At 34.8% G+C, this 17277-nt stretch overlaps 1 protein-coding gene across 1 annotated transcript; it reads right to left on the minus strand.

The window, feature by feature from the left end:
- Positions 1-12481: 12481 nt before the first annotated feature.
- Positions 12482-16134, minus strand: LOC126708895 (receptor protein-tyrosine kinase CEPR1). The gene is made up of 2 exons (XM_050408895.1): positions 13444-16134; positions 12482-13050 (listed from the first exon to the last, which is right to left on the minus strand). Exons 1-2 carry the CDS (start codon positions 15932-15934, stop codon positions 12656-12658), a joined length of 2886 nt encoding a protein of 961 aa, XP_050264852.1. The 5' UTR covers positions 15935-16134; the 3' UTR covers positions 12482-12655.
- Positions 16135-17277: the final 1143 nt, after the last annotated feature.

Consider the following 17277-nt stretch of genomic DNA (forward strand, 5'->3'; position numbering starts at 1 on the left):
GATTTATTAATTAAATTTATGTTGAAACCCACCATTAAATTGTGTGTTAAATATTACATTTAAGGGCTTGGAGTCAAGTCAAGAGGGACGGTTTTTTTTTTTTCCTAATTTAATTTTTTTAAAGGTGAGTGTAAACTTTGGTTTGGCTTCAAAAGCATGACTTACTCCATAGTTGTCAAACCGTGAATCATATCATGAATTTATTTTTGATTTTTTCATATCGTGTATCGTAAGATACACAAACACTTAATAAAATTTATAAAAAATTATAGATATACACATATAAATGGTATATTCATTATAAATTTTAAATATATTCAATTAATCATTAATTTATTCATCACTTATGTAATAATATTTAACAAGCTAACTAAATAAATCAAACTAGCATGTGTTTATAACATACACATTCAAATTGCTTAAATTCAAAAGTGATAATATATTACAAATGACCCAAAATAATAATTTATTTTCTTCATATTGCCTAATAAATCACATCTAAGTCAATGCTATCATCATGTTTATCATTTTGCATACTTATTTCTTCATTATAATTTTCTTCATCGTCATTAACATTTACTATCTCTTATTGTTCTTTTTATTTTAATAATTAAAAAAAAAAATCTTCTTGGCATTCTAGTTTCTTGGACTTATAACAATAATGACAAAAATAAAAAAAAATATTTATATTGTCAATTAATATCTTATTCATAGATAAATTTGCAAATATTAAAGTGAAGTGTAAGTGTGTATTGTGTAGTCCAAATTTTATAAGAGAAAGAAAAGAGAAAAAAACTCATGAAAATGTTATTTTATTAGACCAAAAGTAAGTAACCTAATAATTTTGTGTTAAAAACAAGTCTAACAATTTGTTAGATTCAAATAAAAGTACAAATTTTAACAAAAAATCTCATTTTAAAGCATTTGTTTATGTATCGTATGATACGTATAATTTTACGATACGATAAATATACATACGATGAAAAAATAAATTTTCTTCATATAAATCATATATATATATATATATATATATTCACATTTTTATCATCTAATCATTTGCATTTTTCCTACTTTCAAGGTTTTTTTTTGTTTTTTTTTTTTTTTTTACTTTTTGTCCCTATAACAAGTGGAGGAAGGGCATTCAAACCTAAGCTATCTTTCTTCGGAGAATTAGGTAGTGCTATTAAGCACCTGAGCTCAAGCAAGGGTTGAACAAGGGAGTTGGAAGGGGGATGGGCAATTGCCCCCTCATGCCCCACCAAAAATTTACCCTCCCCTCTATTTTCTTTATTATTTTATTTTATTTATCCTTTTATTAAAAAAATGTTACCTTCTAAGAGTGTTAAAATTTCAAACTTTTTATGTAATTAGTTATTACTTTTCATAAAAATGAGTGTATAAGTAATAAATTATTTTAAGTCAAACTCTAAGATTTTAGATATACAAATGGTTATCTGTGTTTTAAAATTGTATAATTTAATCGTTTTATGAGTTTAACAAAAACCAACATAAATTGTACTTAAAATTTATCAAATTACTAAAAACCATTACTTGAGACATATAAGTTGAATTTTGATGACGAGAAAATCATAACACGCCTTATTCATATATTTAAAAATAAATAACAATAAAACACAATAGAATGAGTATGTTATCTTTTTTTTTTAATGAATTTTTAACATTAAATACCACTTAAGGTCCATAAAATTGACAATTTATTGTCTAGGTTAGTCCTAAGTATTATTGTTATTATTATTATTATTATCATTGTGGGGGGTTTTTTCCCCGCACACTCAGCTCATTGTCCTCTTTGGGGAGCCAAGCCCGCAAGGATCATGTGGCCGAGTGGTACACCATGCCTTGCTCCAAGGGCTTATAAGGCATGCGTGGGGCGCTTCTCTAACCGATGTGGGACTAAGGGTGTCAAGCCTCAAAGAGGTGAAAATCCCAAAGACCACACTCGGGGACGAGGACAAATCCTTGCGGGCTTGGCTCCCCAAAGAGGACAATGAGCTGAGTGTGCGGGGAAAAAACCCCCCACAATTATTATTATTATTATTATTATTCAATTATTACAACAAGTGGGGATGCAAGATTTGGACTCTGATTCTCATTATAAAGGAGACTAGACAAAATAAAATGGATTGAAAGTAGGAGAATAATAAAATTTAGATTAGAGGGATAGTTAATATGAAAATATAATGAGATAGATTTGAAATTTAATTTGTGACACTCAATGCAAAATTAGAGTGAATTAAATTAATTTTTATTGAAATTTTCATTTAATTACTTAATATAGATAATGTGGTGGGCCTTTTTTGCATCTGTAGGTTGGGTTGTCTCCTGCCACTTTACGACCCAATGATTCTAGGTAGGAGAGTCAGGACTGGATTGACTGTAACACACCCCAAACCAGCTTGTGCACAAGCTAGAACCCCTTTACTAAGACCTTGGACACGTGCCCATGGCGAAGGAAACTGTTACAAAAAAATTATGGTAGACAGGTGTAATATGACAATAATAAGAAGAATATGTTTACTGTCAACCAGAAAAAAAAAAATGAAAAAAGAAGAAGAAGAAAAAGAAGAGAAAAGCTAAATCATGATCTTAATAAAGGAGGAGATAGTGTAGTGATATGAATGCAGCAAAAATGAGTTAATAACCATGATAAAAAGAAAAGGAAATAATATTAATGTTTGATCAATAAAATAAAAGGAAGGATGGTTAGTCTGCTGTGCTTGATTTCTCAACGGAGTCAAGTCCAAGAAGGGAACCACCCTTCAATATGGGCAATCTCACTAGGACGTCTTGCCACAGAAATTGCCCACTTTGAGAGAATGGATCTAGATGGCTTTTCCTCCAATTCCTTAATCTTCACTAGAGAGTAGGCTTTTAGAGGGAGAAGGGGAAAAACTTATTTTGGGGTTCTTGCTTAGGCTCTTTTAGGGGAAATGTTTTGCTGGGATGACATACCTTCTCTTACCTCTAACTCATGGCCCACCACTCTTGAATTGGCTGGGTACAAGTGAGTGGTGCCTGAGCCTTGTGCGTGCTCCATTTCCATGTGTGTCCATGGCTTGTTTGTTGGTCATGCGTTTGTCATGACTTGAGGGCTTGTCTGCACGTTTTGCTACTCATTCTTGACCTCTTATGGCGTGGATGAGTCTCTAGGCTTTCATTATATATGTCTTACTTCTTTCCTGGGCTGGGTCTTGCTTGGTTGTGGGCCTATCCTTCTTCAATCCATCCCTTAACCTCTTTACAAGTCAATTGACACTCCTGCCATGCCATCCCGTTGTTCCTGCCATGTTATTATTTGACTTGTGCTTGCTGGATCTCTTTTGGATTTGCTGTATGCTTTCCTTCTGCTTAATTCCAGCAGCCCAGTACTATCATTGGGCTTGTACTCATGCTATTTTGGACTTCTTTGGCCCATTTCATCGCTTTCGAGCTCCCTTGGCCCATTTCATTTCCTTGGGCATCCCTGACCCATTCCAATCCTTCATTCCCATGGGTTTTTGCTAAGTCTTTTGGGCTTTCTTGGCCCAAATTACCATATCCTTTACTTTTGGGGCTTATAGGCTTTTCCACCAACCCCTATTTACTTAATTCCTTTCTTTGGGTTCTTTCGGTCCATTCTTGCTTGCTTTCCATTTCTCATAATGCCCATGAATTTACTACTTCTTTCTTTGGGCTTCTTAGGGCCTGCTTGCTTTCTTTGAGACCCTTCTGCTATTTTACAGATCTATGATCCATTATTCCTGTCATTCGAGTTTAATAGTTTTTTTTTCTCAATTTGCTAATTCTTCTTCTTTATTCCCTCCCATAATGCTGGAATTCTTCCTATTATTGGGTCTCATTGCCAAAGTGGGCATCGACAGATACCAATTCCAATAAATAGTCCAAAACTTATTAATCTTATGAATAATCCAAAAATAACCAAAATGTTTCGCGGAGAATGAAAGTTTAGATCAAATGTTGAAATTCATAAAATTTATAAAACGATTATAAGTCTTAGTCTCTTACCCTTATGATAATTTTTAGTGTTCATTGGTTGGTGTGGTCGATTTTAAGAGATGATTTTGGGCCGCAATGACCTAGTCAAATTTCATAAAAATTGAACCATTGCTGTATAGGTGGCTTTCCAATGAGGGCTACGAAAAAGAAAAAGAAAAAAATTTAATATTGTTTGTTGATTGACTTTTGGAGAGAGAGAGATAGATAGAAAAGCATATGTTAAAAAAATAACTTAAAGATATGCTTTGTAGGTGAACGACTTAGAAAGATTTTGGAGGTGGTCGTTTTTCACAATGTGGCAATGATTTTTGGATGGAAAGGGAAGGCAAAATTAATTTTTGAAGGAGTGGAAAGATTAGTCCATTTTTATTAAAATTTTTTTTTTGGAGGTAATTTTTGATAGTTGTCAAAACCTGCCACCAACTACTATGGCTTTTTAATTTTTATCACTAATCACTCTCAAAGCCGTCGTTGTAGGTCGGCTAGGTTTTTAATTTTTATATTTTATTTTAGGAAAGGAACAAGAAGATATTATTCATTAGAAACAAAATTTATTTACAGGTAACTAATACCTCCATTGGCCATTGCTGTTTATATAAATATGTGAGATGGGCAGGCATAACGCGTGGGACCACCAAACAAAAAGACAAATAAGAAGCCCCAGTCCCCGCAGACAGAATTGTTGCTCCAAACGTGGAGGATGATTTGATTTGGTGGTGTTTTTTGTCAAGTATGAAATTTACTCACAAACGTGCACATTGAAAAAATAGGGATTGGTTATTACCTTTTTTTTATTTTTATTTTTTTTATTGAAATATCTTTTTGTTTTAATGAATAACTGCCACATCATTCAAAAATTAAATAAAATGTGAAAATTAAGACTCATTACCATTTGTCATTGTATATTTAAAACAAAAAGATATGTCGAGTTAAAAAAGTATTGAAAATAACCTAAATCTGAAAAAATATACACTAAGTATGATTTTGGATAGTGGTGGGAGTGACGTTTTGCGCGTTTGTGTTTTTTTGGTGAGGTCCGTGCACTGTTCAAGAGACTCGCAAATATGAAATTTAGCAAATTTTTCTTTAAAACTGGGTCTCACGACACTATTCACACATTTAAAAATTATTTTGATACAGTGTTTTCAGTAATAAACGGTATCCAAACAAACTCTAAATAGTTTTGTAAACACAAGCTAAATTTATAAAGCAAATATTGTAGTAACAACTATAAGTTTTTATTTTTTATTTTTTTATCCAGGACATATATTAACCATTCATTTTAAGAAATATTTTATGAAAAATTGAAAAAGTTATCAAAACAGTTAATTAATTTTTCGTTTTTTTTAAAAAGTTTTTTAAAATGGTTTACTAATGTATGCTTTAAGGATACATGTTACTAATTTTTTAAAAAAATTATTTTATTATTTTATTTATAGTAACAAGTAACAACCATAGTTCATTAAAGGAAATATGGAGAGGTAGGGTGTAGTCAATGAAGTGTTTAATCTTTACTAAAAAAAAATAAAAATGAAGTGTTTAATTATTATTAAGAAGTGTTTTGTAATAAGACAGCCAGACCTTTTTAAAATTTTTTGGTGTGTGTATAGAGCATCCACAGCAGTGGAGCTAAATTTTTAGCAATTTAGCTCCACCAAAAGTTACTTTATCTATTTTACCTACACACATATTGCAGCAGTGGATCTATTTTAGCTTTCAGCATAATAAAATAATATAAACATCACAATAAAATATTATAACCACTACAATAAAATAATATATTTCACTACCAAAAAAATATTACACCACCAACCTCAACCACAGGCACAACCACCACCACCACCACTACCGGCAGTCCACAGCCAAAAAAAAAAAAAAAAAAAAAAAAAAACCACAACAAGCACAAGCCCACTGCCACAAACACAAACACAAACACAAGCCGACTTGTATCATCGCTGGGCAGCGAGGAGTGAATGGTAGAGGTGGGCGCTGGGTTGGGCTTCGATCGGCGATCGGCGCTGGGCAGCGAGGAGTGGTCGGTGCTGGGCTGGGCTTCGATCAGCGATCGGTGCTGAGGAGTGGTCGACGTTGGGCTGGGCTTCGATCGGCGATCGGCGCTGGGCAGCGAGGAGTGGTCGGCGCTGGGATGGACTTCGATCGGCGATCGGCGCTGGGCAGTGAGGAGTGGTCGGCGCTGGGCTTCGGAGGACTGAGCAGAGAGGCTGGTTTGATTAAAATGGAGGACTGGAAGATGAAGAAAGAGGAAGAAAGAAGTGACACCGGAGAGAGAGAGAGAAAAGAAAGAAAAAGGAAAAAATATTTTTTTAATAAAAGAAGAGAGAGAAATTTAATATAATAATATTTTTTTTTAGATGTTATGAATAGTGCACATCTATTTATAGATGTGCACTGTAGCAATGGAGCTAAATTTTTTAGATTTAGCTCCACTGCTGCAGCAAGGTTTTTGTGTTTGTGGAGCTAAATTTTAGCATTATAGCATTATAACTCCACTGCTGTGGATGCTCTTAGAAAGCTGCTGCTGTTGTGTCTTAATTTTGAACTGGGTTTGCGATTATTGTCAGGAAAGCGCAAGATCCGAATCCCCAGCATTTAGGGCCAGCCTGCCAGGGGCCTAAAAAAGAAGCACCCCTGGTTAGAAATGGAAAGCATGGGTTGCATGACAAAAAGTCTCTGCCATCACATTCACACACTGATACACAACAATTTTTTTATCATTTTGTTGTTTAAGTTTCTGTGTTTCGTTTTATGTTAAAAGTACCTTTTAGTAGGACAAAGTGATAAAATTATGGCCTGCAACGGGTACTTACTAGTTATTAGGCACTTTTGACTTACCTCAGCCATGAACTTCAAATCATCTTCTCTACGTTTTATGTTAAAAGTACCTTTTAGTAGGACAAAGTGATAAACATTATGGCCTGCAACGGGTACTTACTAGTTATTAGGCACTTACCTCAGCCATGAACTTCAAATCATCTTCTCTACGTTTTATGTTAAAAGCACCTTTTAGTAGGACAAAGTGATAAACATTATGGCCTGCAACGGGTACTTACTAGTTATTAGGCACTTACTTACCTCAGCCATGAACTTCAAATCATCTTCTCTACGTTTTATGTTAAAAGTACCTTTTAGTAGGACAAAGTGATCAACATTATGGCCTGCAACGGGTACTTACTAGTTATTAGGCACTTTTGGCTTACCTCAGCCATGAACTTCAAATCATCTTCTCTACGCATTTTCTTTCCTCTTCTATTTTTTTAATTTGCCAATAGTTGAAGCGTGTTCAATTTGCTAAAGCTTGAATTCAACTTAATTTTTTGAATTGTCTTGCCTGCAAGCTTTTTAATCAAATGAATATATTGTACTGTCTTTGGAGACTTGTTTTTTATTTATTTATTTTAATTATAATGTATATTTGCTTATCAAAATGAAAGTAATGTATTTGGTTTTTAATACGCGGGGATAGCCAAATAAAAAGGCCAATATTGAAATCTCTCAACCTCGTTTAGCGTGAACCTAAGGAATAATCCAAGTATATGACTATGAACGAAGAGTACGACCACTTGAGCCTAAGCACAATGAGTTTAGAATGTTGATGATATAAATTATTGTGAGCTACTTGTTTAGACAGAGCCCAATGAAAAGATTTGTTAAGGTAAGGGCATACAATCAAAGTGGCACCAATATAATATCAACCTAAACTTTTTTTTAATATTTAAGTCAAAACTTAGTGAAACCCAATATCAAGAAAATATAATTAATTGTAAGGGTTTTTCTCTCATACCTTAGAATGGTATGATATGGTGTTTATATAGGGCCTAAGTTGGACTATTTTTCCCACAATTTCCTTCATTTTCCATAATGGTGGTGTGCAAAGATGCATCAACTTCATTCCTGGGTGAGAATCTTGGGGTTTGCCCCATGTCTAGCACTTTTGGGTTTATAGGGCGAGGATCACATTCTCGAGTCTAGGGATCGTGCTCTTTTTTTTGAGAAACAATCGTGCTCTTTCTGATTTGCAAGATGTCATCCTTCTTGCCATTGTCCACTTGCGGCTTGACAACAATATTAGACACATGGAGAATTCTTCGATGAGTATCATATAGGCAACCATTACCCCAATTATGAGAATTTGTAATTACATGGCCAAACTCTTGGTCATGATGGAGATGATTGCGCCAGTTACTAGGCCCGTTTGTAAGATAAATTTAAAGTTCAGCGGAAAGTCAAAACAAATAACAAACATAAACATACGTTCAATCATAGTTGTTGAAGTGTTTAGAGAAAAAGAAGATTCATTATATGTTAGTGTATCTATAAAAAATGTTTTCTAGTCTATGACCTTTACCTTACATATATCATTTTAATGGAGACAGACTCTATATATAGGCTAAATTAGGGACTCTTTTAAATTAAGATTTATTCCATAAACTCCTTCCATCATGGAGTTTAAAACTTGTAACTTCAAGGTGTTTATTAGCAAAAGGGGTTATACCAATTGAGAGTTATTTAGAAATTGTTATTCATCATTACGTCTTTCAAATAAAATCCTTAAGACATAAATTTTCATTTATCATTTAAATGTGGGTCACATAAAGTTTTCTTAAAATCTTACACCGTTATGACCGAAATACCCATAAAACTATCAAAGGAATTAAAATACCCCAAAATTTCAAAATAAACAAAATACCCCTACCAATAGCTCTGTAGCTGGTTTGTATCTACTAATATTTCCAAATTAAACATCCAAAGTTCAAATCCTATTTTTCCAAATTATCGAATTATCAATTAAAAAAAAAAAACCCTTAAACATCCAAAGGAACCATTTTGTTCATTTACTTGGTAACAATTAAGGGACAACTTGTTTGCAAATCCTGTAACGTTGTATCACTATGTAGTATTATTCATTTTAATGTTATTATTAAGACTTGTAAGTAATAAATCTTCAGGCCTAGATCTCTGAGGTTTTTTTTTTTTTTTAAACAAAAAATTCTTTAGTTACAATAAATGTGGGGGATCTAAGCCATAAACATTTTTAATAAAAACACTAAGAAATGCTAATCGAGTTACAACACTCTTGGCAACACTAGTAAGAAGTTAGATTTTTATTTTTTGAAATCATAAGAAATTAGAAGTATTGGTATTTTTTTTAGACACAAATTGATTTTTGGTGAAGGTGAAAATTGAATCTCAATATTTTTTATTCAACAATTTGAACTAACCGAAACTTAGTACCGGTATTTTTTTTTTTTTTTTTGAGAAACTACTGTTTTTTTATTTTTTTAGCTTGGTTAGAAATATTACTCACTAGGTACGGTCCGGACTAATGAGTGCAATAAGCGTCCATCAATTTGTATCATTGAGCAATTTGGGCTCTACTTAAAAAAATGAAATTTGGGCTTTACTGATCCAATAAGCAAACAGTGAGGATATTTTTTGTCCGACTCAATTCACAATACAAATTGTCAATTTTGGGCAATAGGCTTGGTTTTATAAATTAAAAATCCAAGCAGTGAGCTCCACTCTAGATTCATGGCTCCTCGTATTTGGGAGAATTGGACTTTTGGCCCAGTGGCAGTGGAATAGTTGGCTTGCTGACCTAGAATCCATACTCCTCGTATTGCAATTGTGCAACCAAAGGTTCTTGATTCTAACAAGGAGTAAAATATTCTTGATTTCCTAAAAAAAAAGGGTTCTTGATTCTAACAAGGATTAAAATATTCCTTGGATACCTATCAAAAAAAAAAAAAAAAAAAAAAAATTCTTTGGATAAAATCATCATTTGAGGTAAAATATTAATACAAATTAATGGTAATTTTGATTTTGAATGCGCCTCACCATTGTACGGTACCCATTTTCGAATTTTTTAAAATTATTTTTTATAATGCACATAACATATTTGAAACATTGTCTCGATGCATCCTCAACCATTTAAACCCACTCCTCTATCAACTTTAGAAGCGCATGCATCATGTTTCTTTTGAAAAAGGAAAAATCATTAAAAGGGTATCTACAACTTTTTTAAGTGCGGCTAAAAAAACTATTTATTCTTATTTTTGATGATGTCAATTTTAGGCCACATGCACTATAAGAACAGTGAATCAATTGTCCTATGGGGTAGAGAAACAGATTACCTATTTACTGGCTCTTCTTGCCAGTATTGTCAATCTATAACAAAAGCAACCCAATAGGGGTGCATTTCTTATCGTGGCACCATGGAACACACTCATTACACTTATAAATAATAATGGCTTGCATTCATAGAATTTTTTTTTTACATATACTATTTTGTGTCTCACTAGTCGAGTCCATAATCATTGTCTTTAATTTGTTTGCCAATGTCAGTGTGTAGCCTATAGTTACTTTAAATTACTCTACTAAATTGTCATTTCAGGCAGTGGGAATGGCATTCAGATTAGAATTTTCTTTTTGTGCAAACAGGTAAAATTCAAAAAAACATAGATTACTTTAATTAATTGATTCGATTAGGTGTTTTAAGTGAAAGTTATCATTAGATCCTTCTATCATGGCAAACAATTTAGAAAGTGAAGAATATGGTTCTGGTTTTTATGATACTACTATATTCATATTGTACAGGACGTGTACTAAAACTAAATGTGCTGAGTTCCCTGTAGTTGATCATTTTGCTTCCTGTACTTATGGAGGACATATCTGTCCCGAAATGTAGCTTGTTATTACAGCCAGTCATGCCTTGACAGAGTTGATACCCTGTCTTTTCATTCAAGAACTATTCGTTTCATCAAAATTCCTCGCTTTTGTTTATGGACTGTCCACCAAGCCAAAAGAAATATTTGCCTCCATGAATCTATTCTTCCGAGGGACCCCGCAGACCACTTGCAAAGTTGGGACTTGGGACACACATAGTCACACACACATACACGTGCAATGTGCGCCCTCGTGTTTACATAATCGGATGAGAAACACGACGACTTGTTGCCAGGATATATGCCTGTCACAGGTTGCCTTCATGGAGAATGAATAAAAAGTACAAACTCCATGATTAGCTGTTGAATTTTGAACTCTATATTGTACTTTGTTATTAAAGGACTTTTGAGTTTTTGTTTTTAGTCTCGGAAGAAATGGTTAGGAAGAAAAGAAAGGGAAGGACATCATTGTGGACTCGCTAAACGAATAAAAATATCTGCAAGTTGATCAATTACTAGATCAGCTTAAAAGTTGTCTAAAATGTTACCTAGTTATTAACTTATAGCTGCATATATAAAACTAGGTGTAAGATATCTAGGTGAAATGCATTGCAGACAGAGTATTCGAACTTATAAATAAAAAACGTTGTTGTAGCCATGACTTAGATGTTACACCAAGTCATGACTACACTTGTAATGGAATGCATTGTAGACATCATAAGATATTACAGTAGCATAAAACTATAGAGCATTAATATTGGTGGTGCTAAAAAACTATATTGTTATTTTTAGCACAATCAAATACAAATTTATGGCTATATTGATGGAGTCAAAACCAAATAATTTGGCTCTACTGCATAGCAAAAAGTGGTTGGGCACAATAGCACCATAGCAAAAAGTGGTTGTGCACTGTAGCTCATAGGTTAAAAAAAAGTATTAGTATTAAAATTTGTGTTCACACTATTCTGTATTAAATATATCATTTTATTCATATGTTTACACTACTTTTTAGTAAATATATTATTTTATTGTAATGGATATATTATTTTATTTTATTTTGTAAAATGATAAAGTAAAATAAATAAAATAACTTTTGGGGGAGCCATGTTGTTAAATTTATAGCTCCACATTGCTCTAATAGAAATATAAACTTAATGCATTTCAGACAAGCAAAAGAATCCAGTGTCTCACTCAGAACACCTTTGATGAAAAAGTGCGTTCCAACTTGTAAGTGGGGGCTCATGGCTCACTATCTACGGTGAAACAAGGTTGGTGCTTTTCCATCCATATACCTTCATTCTAACAAAATAATTCAAACCCAATACAAAAAGAAAGAAACAGGAAAAAGAAAAACAATAAAAGTTGTTCAAAGAATAAAAGCTCTGCTTTCTCCTGTGTCTCTAATTCTTAAATAGATACAAAAATGCTTATCAATCAATCAAAGCCCATTTTGTTTCCAATGGATAGCTTCCATGAAGCGGGGCCTCCACATACCAATCATGCCTTAATTTTAATTCATAATCTGGACCTAGCTACTTTGATGCAAAAAGATGCTCTTTGCAAATCACAACCTTCAATTTCTGACCAATATATCTGCCCTTGGTGGAGTTTCTTTTTGGATGAGTGTCATGAAAAAAAAAGCAAAGATAAAGAGAAAAAAACAAAGTTCTCAAAAGCTAGGATATGATATCAGTTGTGGGTCTTGGAAATATAGATGCTGTGCGTTACTTAAAGCAGTTACTACGATTAATTTCTTCAAATCCTTAAAAAAGCAGAAAACAAAATAAAAAAGAAGTATATAGATTAAAGACAGAATCTACAAGCTATTGTTAAAAATTACATAGCAAGTTTCCCTTTATGATGAGTCTCACTCTCTCTCTCTTTAGCGTAATTTGAGAGACTATATTTCTATAGATATATTACATCAACTTGAACCTTGCAAACTCCTCATGGAATCATAAATCAAATTGGTTCTTTATTTTAGTGACATTTGGTGTTTCTTTGGTCTTATTTGACAACTTGCAAGAATCGAATCTGCATGGGGTTGCCTCAAATAGAGACTGAACTACTTCCTTCATAGTTGGGCGACGGGCTGGTGACTTGTAGGTACAGCGAATGGCAATCCGAAGAACCTGGATCATCTCGTCCCTGAATGACCCTGATAATCGATTGTCTAAGACCTCCAAAGCTCCTTCTTTGGAGTCCACTTTGTTTGAGACCCAATATGTGATATTCTTGCTCTCACCAAACTCTGGCTCTACTGGCTTCTTCCCCGTTATCAGTTCCATTAGCACTACTCCGAAACTGTAGACATCACACTTGGTTGTTGCTTTTGGAGAATATGCATATTCTGTCACAAAACATTAATCAATTAAATTGAGAAAAGAAATTAAATATAAATGTAACATTTGGTGATAAAGTTGTCAACACAAAATTGGACAAAATGAATAAATTAAATTAAAAGGAGAAGTGGCAAATGGAAAATTTTCAACACAAAGTTGGTATTCATAGGATTTATATATGCCTTGCGATGCAACTTAGTATATTATGGAATCAAATATTTTTTCAGATTACTTGAGTCAAAACGACTAACAACATTTGTAACTGCTAAAAATAGAATTGAAAAACAACTCTATGATCAATCATGTATGTTCATGGTACAGAAAATAAAGCGTTAACATTTTAACATCATAAAATTCATGTCGATTAAATTGCAATCCTTTTGAGTTTCTTAGAAAATTACCTGGTGCCAAGTAACCGTAAGTCCCAGCAATTACTGCAGTGGTTGAATCCTTCCCTCCTCTTGCTTGTAAAACCTTGGCTATGCCAAAATCTGCAACCTTTGGCTGGTACTCACTATCTAGGAGGATATTGGTGGACTTGATGTCTCTGTGAATGATAGGAGGGAGCAGATCATGGTGGAGGTATGCCAAACCCTGTGCGATCCCTAGCGCGATCTGATGGCGAGTTGGCCAATCCAAATGAATCCACCCTTTGTGAAGGGCGTCCCAAAGGTTACCATTTGGCATGTATTCATAAACCAGCAGGCTGCAATCTAAACTTGAGAAGTAGCAGTACAGCTTGACTATGTTTTTGTGCCTTATACTTCCCAGAGTCTCCACCTCAGTTTTCAACTCCTTGTCTAAAAACAACTGATCCTCTGAGGCTGTGTCTTTTGCTTTTCGACTCCACAACCTCTTCACTGCAATAACGTCCCCACTACTCAAATCAATCTTATACACAGTCCCAGATCCTCCTTGTCCCACTATGTTTTTGTCAACCATGGCTTCAATGACCTCACGTTGGTCGAAATTTATTCGATGGAAGCTTTTTACATCATATGAGAAGAATGAAGAAGACATGGTCTCATCATGTTCCATGGAAGCTCTTTGTTGACTAAATCGACGCTTGAGGAAAAGGACAGCTCCAAGCACAATGAGAGCTATTGAAATTCCGATAACCCAGATGGAGTTTAGCTTCTTTCGGTTGGAAGGCTGTGGACAAGTGGGAAAATTTTGATCGGATGAATAGACATTGACTGACACACACAGACCTGGGTTGCCTGAAAAGCTCTCGACCAACCCTCCCTTTACTAAAGACACAGGAATTGGACCAGAAAGGTTATTGTTTGATAAGTTGATGGAGTTCGGTAACAATTCAGATAGGCTTTCTGGGATACTTCCTGTCAAAAGGTTGTTTGAGAGATCAAGGACATTGAGAGATTTCAGCCAAGAAAGTGAACTTGGGATGGAAGATGAAAGCTTGTTGCCTTGTAAAAACAGTGTATTTAGCTTTCTCAAATTGCCAATTTCAGAAGGTATTGGACCAGACAGGAGATTATTACTAAGATCAATTTTTACCAGGTTGGTTGCTCGAGAGATACTAGGAGGTATAGCACCCGAAATCTTGTTTCCCTGCAGAAGCAGTTCTGACAAGTTTCTAGGATATCCAATTGTATCAGCAATGGGACCAGTGAAGTTATTGTCACCCAAGTCAATGATTGAAGCATGGGGAAGACTGAGAAGTCCTTCAGGTATGGACCCCTCTAAACGGTTCTTACTGACTCGAAACCTTAAAACAGACTCGCATTTTGTGTAACTTTCAGGCAAATTTCCAGAGAACATATTTTGAAGGAAAAGAAGGTAAAGCAATTGGCCTCCCTTGCAAACCTCTGGTGGCAAAGGACCTGTCAGATTGTTTTCTGACAGGTCTAGAACAACCATCGATGATGATTGTCCCAGATTTTGTGGAACTTCACCTGTCAGAAAATTGCCATAAAGTGACAAAGTAGTTAAGGTTGTTGAGTTTGCAATCACACCTGGGATTTCTCCACTGAGGCTGTTGTTGTAAAGCTGCAAGACTTGGAGCTTTGGAAGGGTGCAAATGGACTCGGGGATCTTGCCCTGTAATTTATTCACTGACATGTCCAAGTCTATGAGCTCTGTCAGATTTCCTATCTCCTCTGGTATGTAACCAGTAAGTTGGTTGTAGTAAAGCTCAAGCAGTTGCAAGTTCTTCAACAAACCAATCTCTTTTGGAATTTGACCCACAAGGAAATTTCCACTCAATTCAAGATCAACAAGGGATGTCATGTCTCCTATTGTTGCAGGGATTAGACCTTGCACCTTGCATGTTGACAAGACCATACGTTTGAGCTTTGTCAGCCTTGAAATATTCTCTGGAAGTTGCCATAAGTTGAAGCCCGGGTTTTCATTGAAGCTAAGCACCTCAAGATTGGTCAGGTTAGTTACCGAGATAGGGAAGTTACCCCCAAAATGGTTGTCTGACAAATCAAGTATCCTTAAAAATTTCAAGGGTGAGAAATCAGGGAGTGGTCCTGTTTGATTCAGGCGATTCATGCTAAGCTCTTCTAAGACCGAGCAGTTGACGATGCTGTAAGGAAAGTTGCCAATGAATCTGTTGTAGCCGAGACGGAGCACACGCAACTTTGGCAAGTAAGAGCATGCATCTGCTGGGAAGTGACCAAAAAGTCCCCAATCAGTGACATCAATCTGGATAACATAACCTTGATCATCACAACCAACTCCACGGAAGTTGCAGTAAGGTTTTCCTTCAGCTGAGACATTCCACTCAGCCAAGGATTTCCCGGAGACAGACTGTTTCATGAGGGTGAAAAACTGAGGCTGCTTGTCAGTGTTGATTGCTTGAGAGAGATAAGAGAGTGATAAGAGTAATACCATCCCAAAAAGGAAGGTAATAGACTGAGGAGCCATTTGGGAGAGAACTGGGGAGGTTGAGAGGCTGTTAAGGTGGTTGTTGCAAGGAAGGAAGTGAGGAAGAGAAGCAAGTATATAAGTGGAATGATTGTGGGGATCATTGGGTGCAGCAGTAATAAGCCTTGATGATGAAAAGCAATGTTCGTGCAGTAGTACTGAGGGTGATAGCTAGAGAGAGAGAAAGAGGTGCATATCTTTGCATAAAGAAGCTTTATGTTTATACTCCACTAACTTATGTAGAGAATATAACTTCAGTGCAAGTTCTTTACACTGATAAGACCTCTGTACATATACTGATAGAGGACAAATTTGTACTTCTCACTGGATTGGGCCTCTACTTTCTCTTCCTGGAGCGTTCTGCTCTTGATTGTTATTTACACGCACGTCTGCACGTGTATGGAATTTGTTGATTTTTATTTTTTTTGCTCGGTGTGTAGATTCCTGACTAGGTGGAGTGGCTATATTTGGAATAACATCCTATTACAAAATACTAGTTGGGTATCACTATTTTTGCATTAGAAGATACCATATTCTTTATTTTGTTTGGTCTGATTTAGGGATCATATTCAAAGGTATTTCTCATGGTATAGATTCTATGTCGTTCACTTAGGACAACTTTGCTGAGACATTGATCTGTTAGCACCAGATTGTTTGAAACAAAAAACTTTTCTTTTATCATTAGCTTTTGCTTGGATCTCAGGAAAGATAATGGTGGAGACAGGAAAGATTAATATGGCGTACATTTCCCGTTTTCCTTGTGTCATTTGTTTAGCATTTTTTCCCCAAGTGCTTCCAACTTAAGCAGTTAAGTCTGGATGTGGAAAACTTATCTCATAAGACTGTCTTATAAAATATGCATCTCACAATATATGAGTTTCATAAGTATGTAGAAAGTCTAATAAATATGAGAAGGAAGCTCCATGTGATTGTCATGAAATACTTTATCTTGGATGTACTTGACATGTATGTAGACTGATTTCAATGGGCTTGAGCAAATTTGATCATTGGACCTCTAAACCTTCGACCAACGACTTATTGCAGTCTACCTAAAATGCCCATATATTCATTATGTGGAAAAAAGAAAGGCCAAGCATAATCAGTATTCTCAAAGCAAGGTTGGAGTTCTTATGAAAGTGAGTCGTATTAATGATTTTAAAGGAGAAATGTATTGGCAAAAAAAGGTATTAATTTCCTTACCCATGTATGAAGTCTAAGCAAAGTTTTGAATTTCGTTTTGTATTGTATGTCAAGAATTTTCTATTTTTTTATTTGATGGGAGAGTTTTCTATTTCAGTATGTAAACCAATACAATAATACCTCATATTCGATTTTAGTACAAT

Source organism: Quercus robur, chromosome 12 (assembly GCF_932294415.1).
Source record: "Quercus robur chromosome 12, dhQueRobu3.1, whole genome shotgun sequence".
Taxonomy (NCBI): Eukaryota; Viridiplantae; Streptophyta; class Magnoliopsida; order Fagales; family Fagaceae; genus Quercus; species Quercus robur.

Coding starts and splice junctions, on each gene's coding strand:
- LOC126708895 (XM_050408895.1), bottom strand. CDS start 15,934: ATGGCTCCTCAGTCTATTACCTTCCTTTTTGGGATGGTATTACTCTTA. Junction 13,051..13,443: donor TTACGGTTACTTGGCACCAG/GTAATTTTCTAA, acceptor GTTTTGTGACAG/AATATGCATATTCTCCAAAA.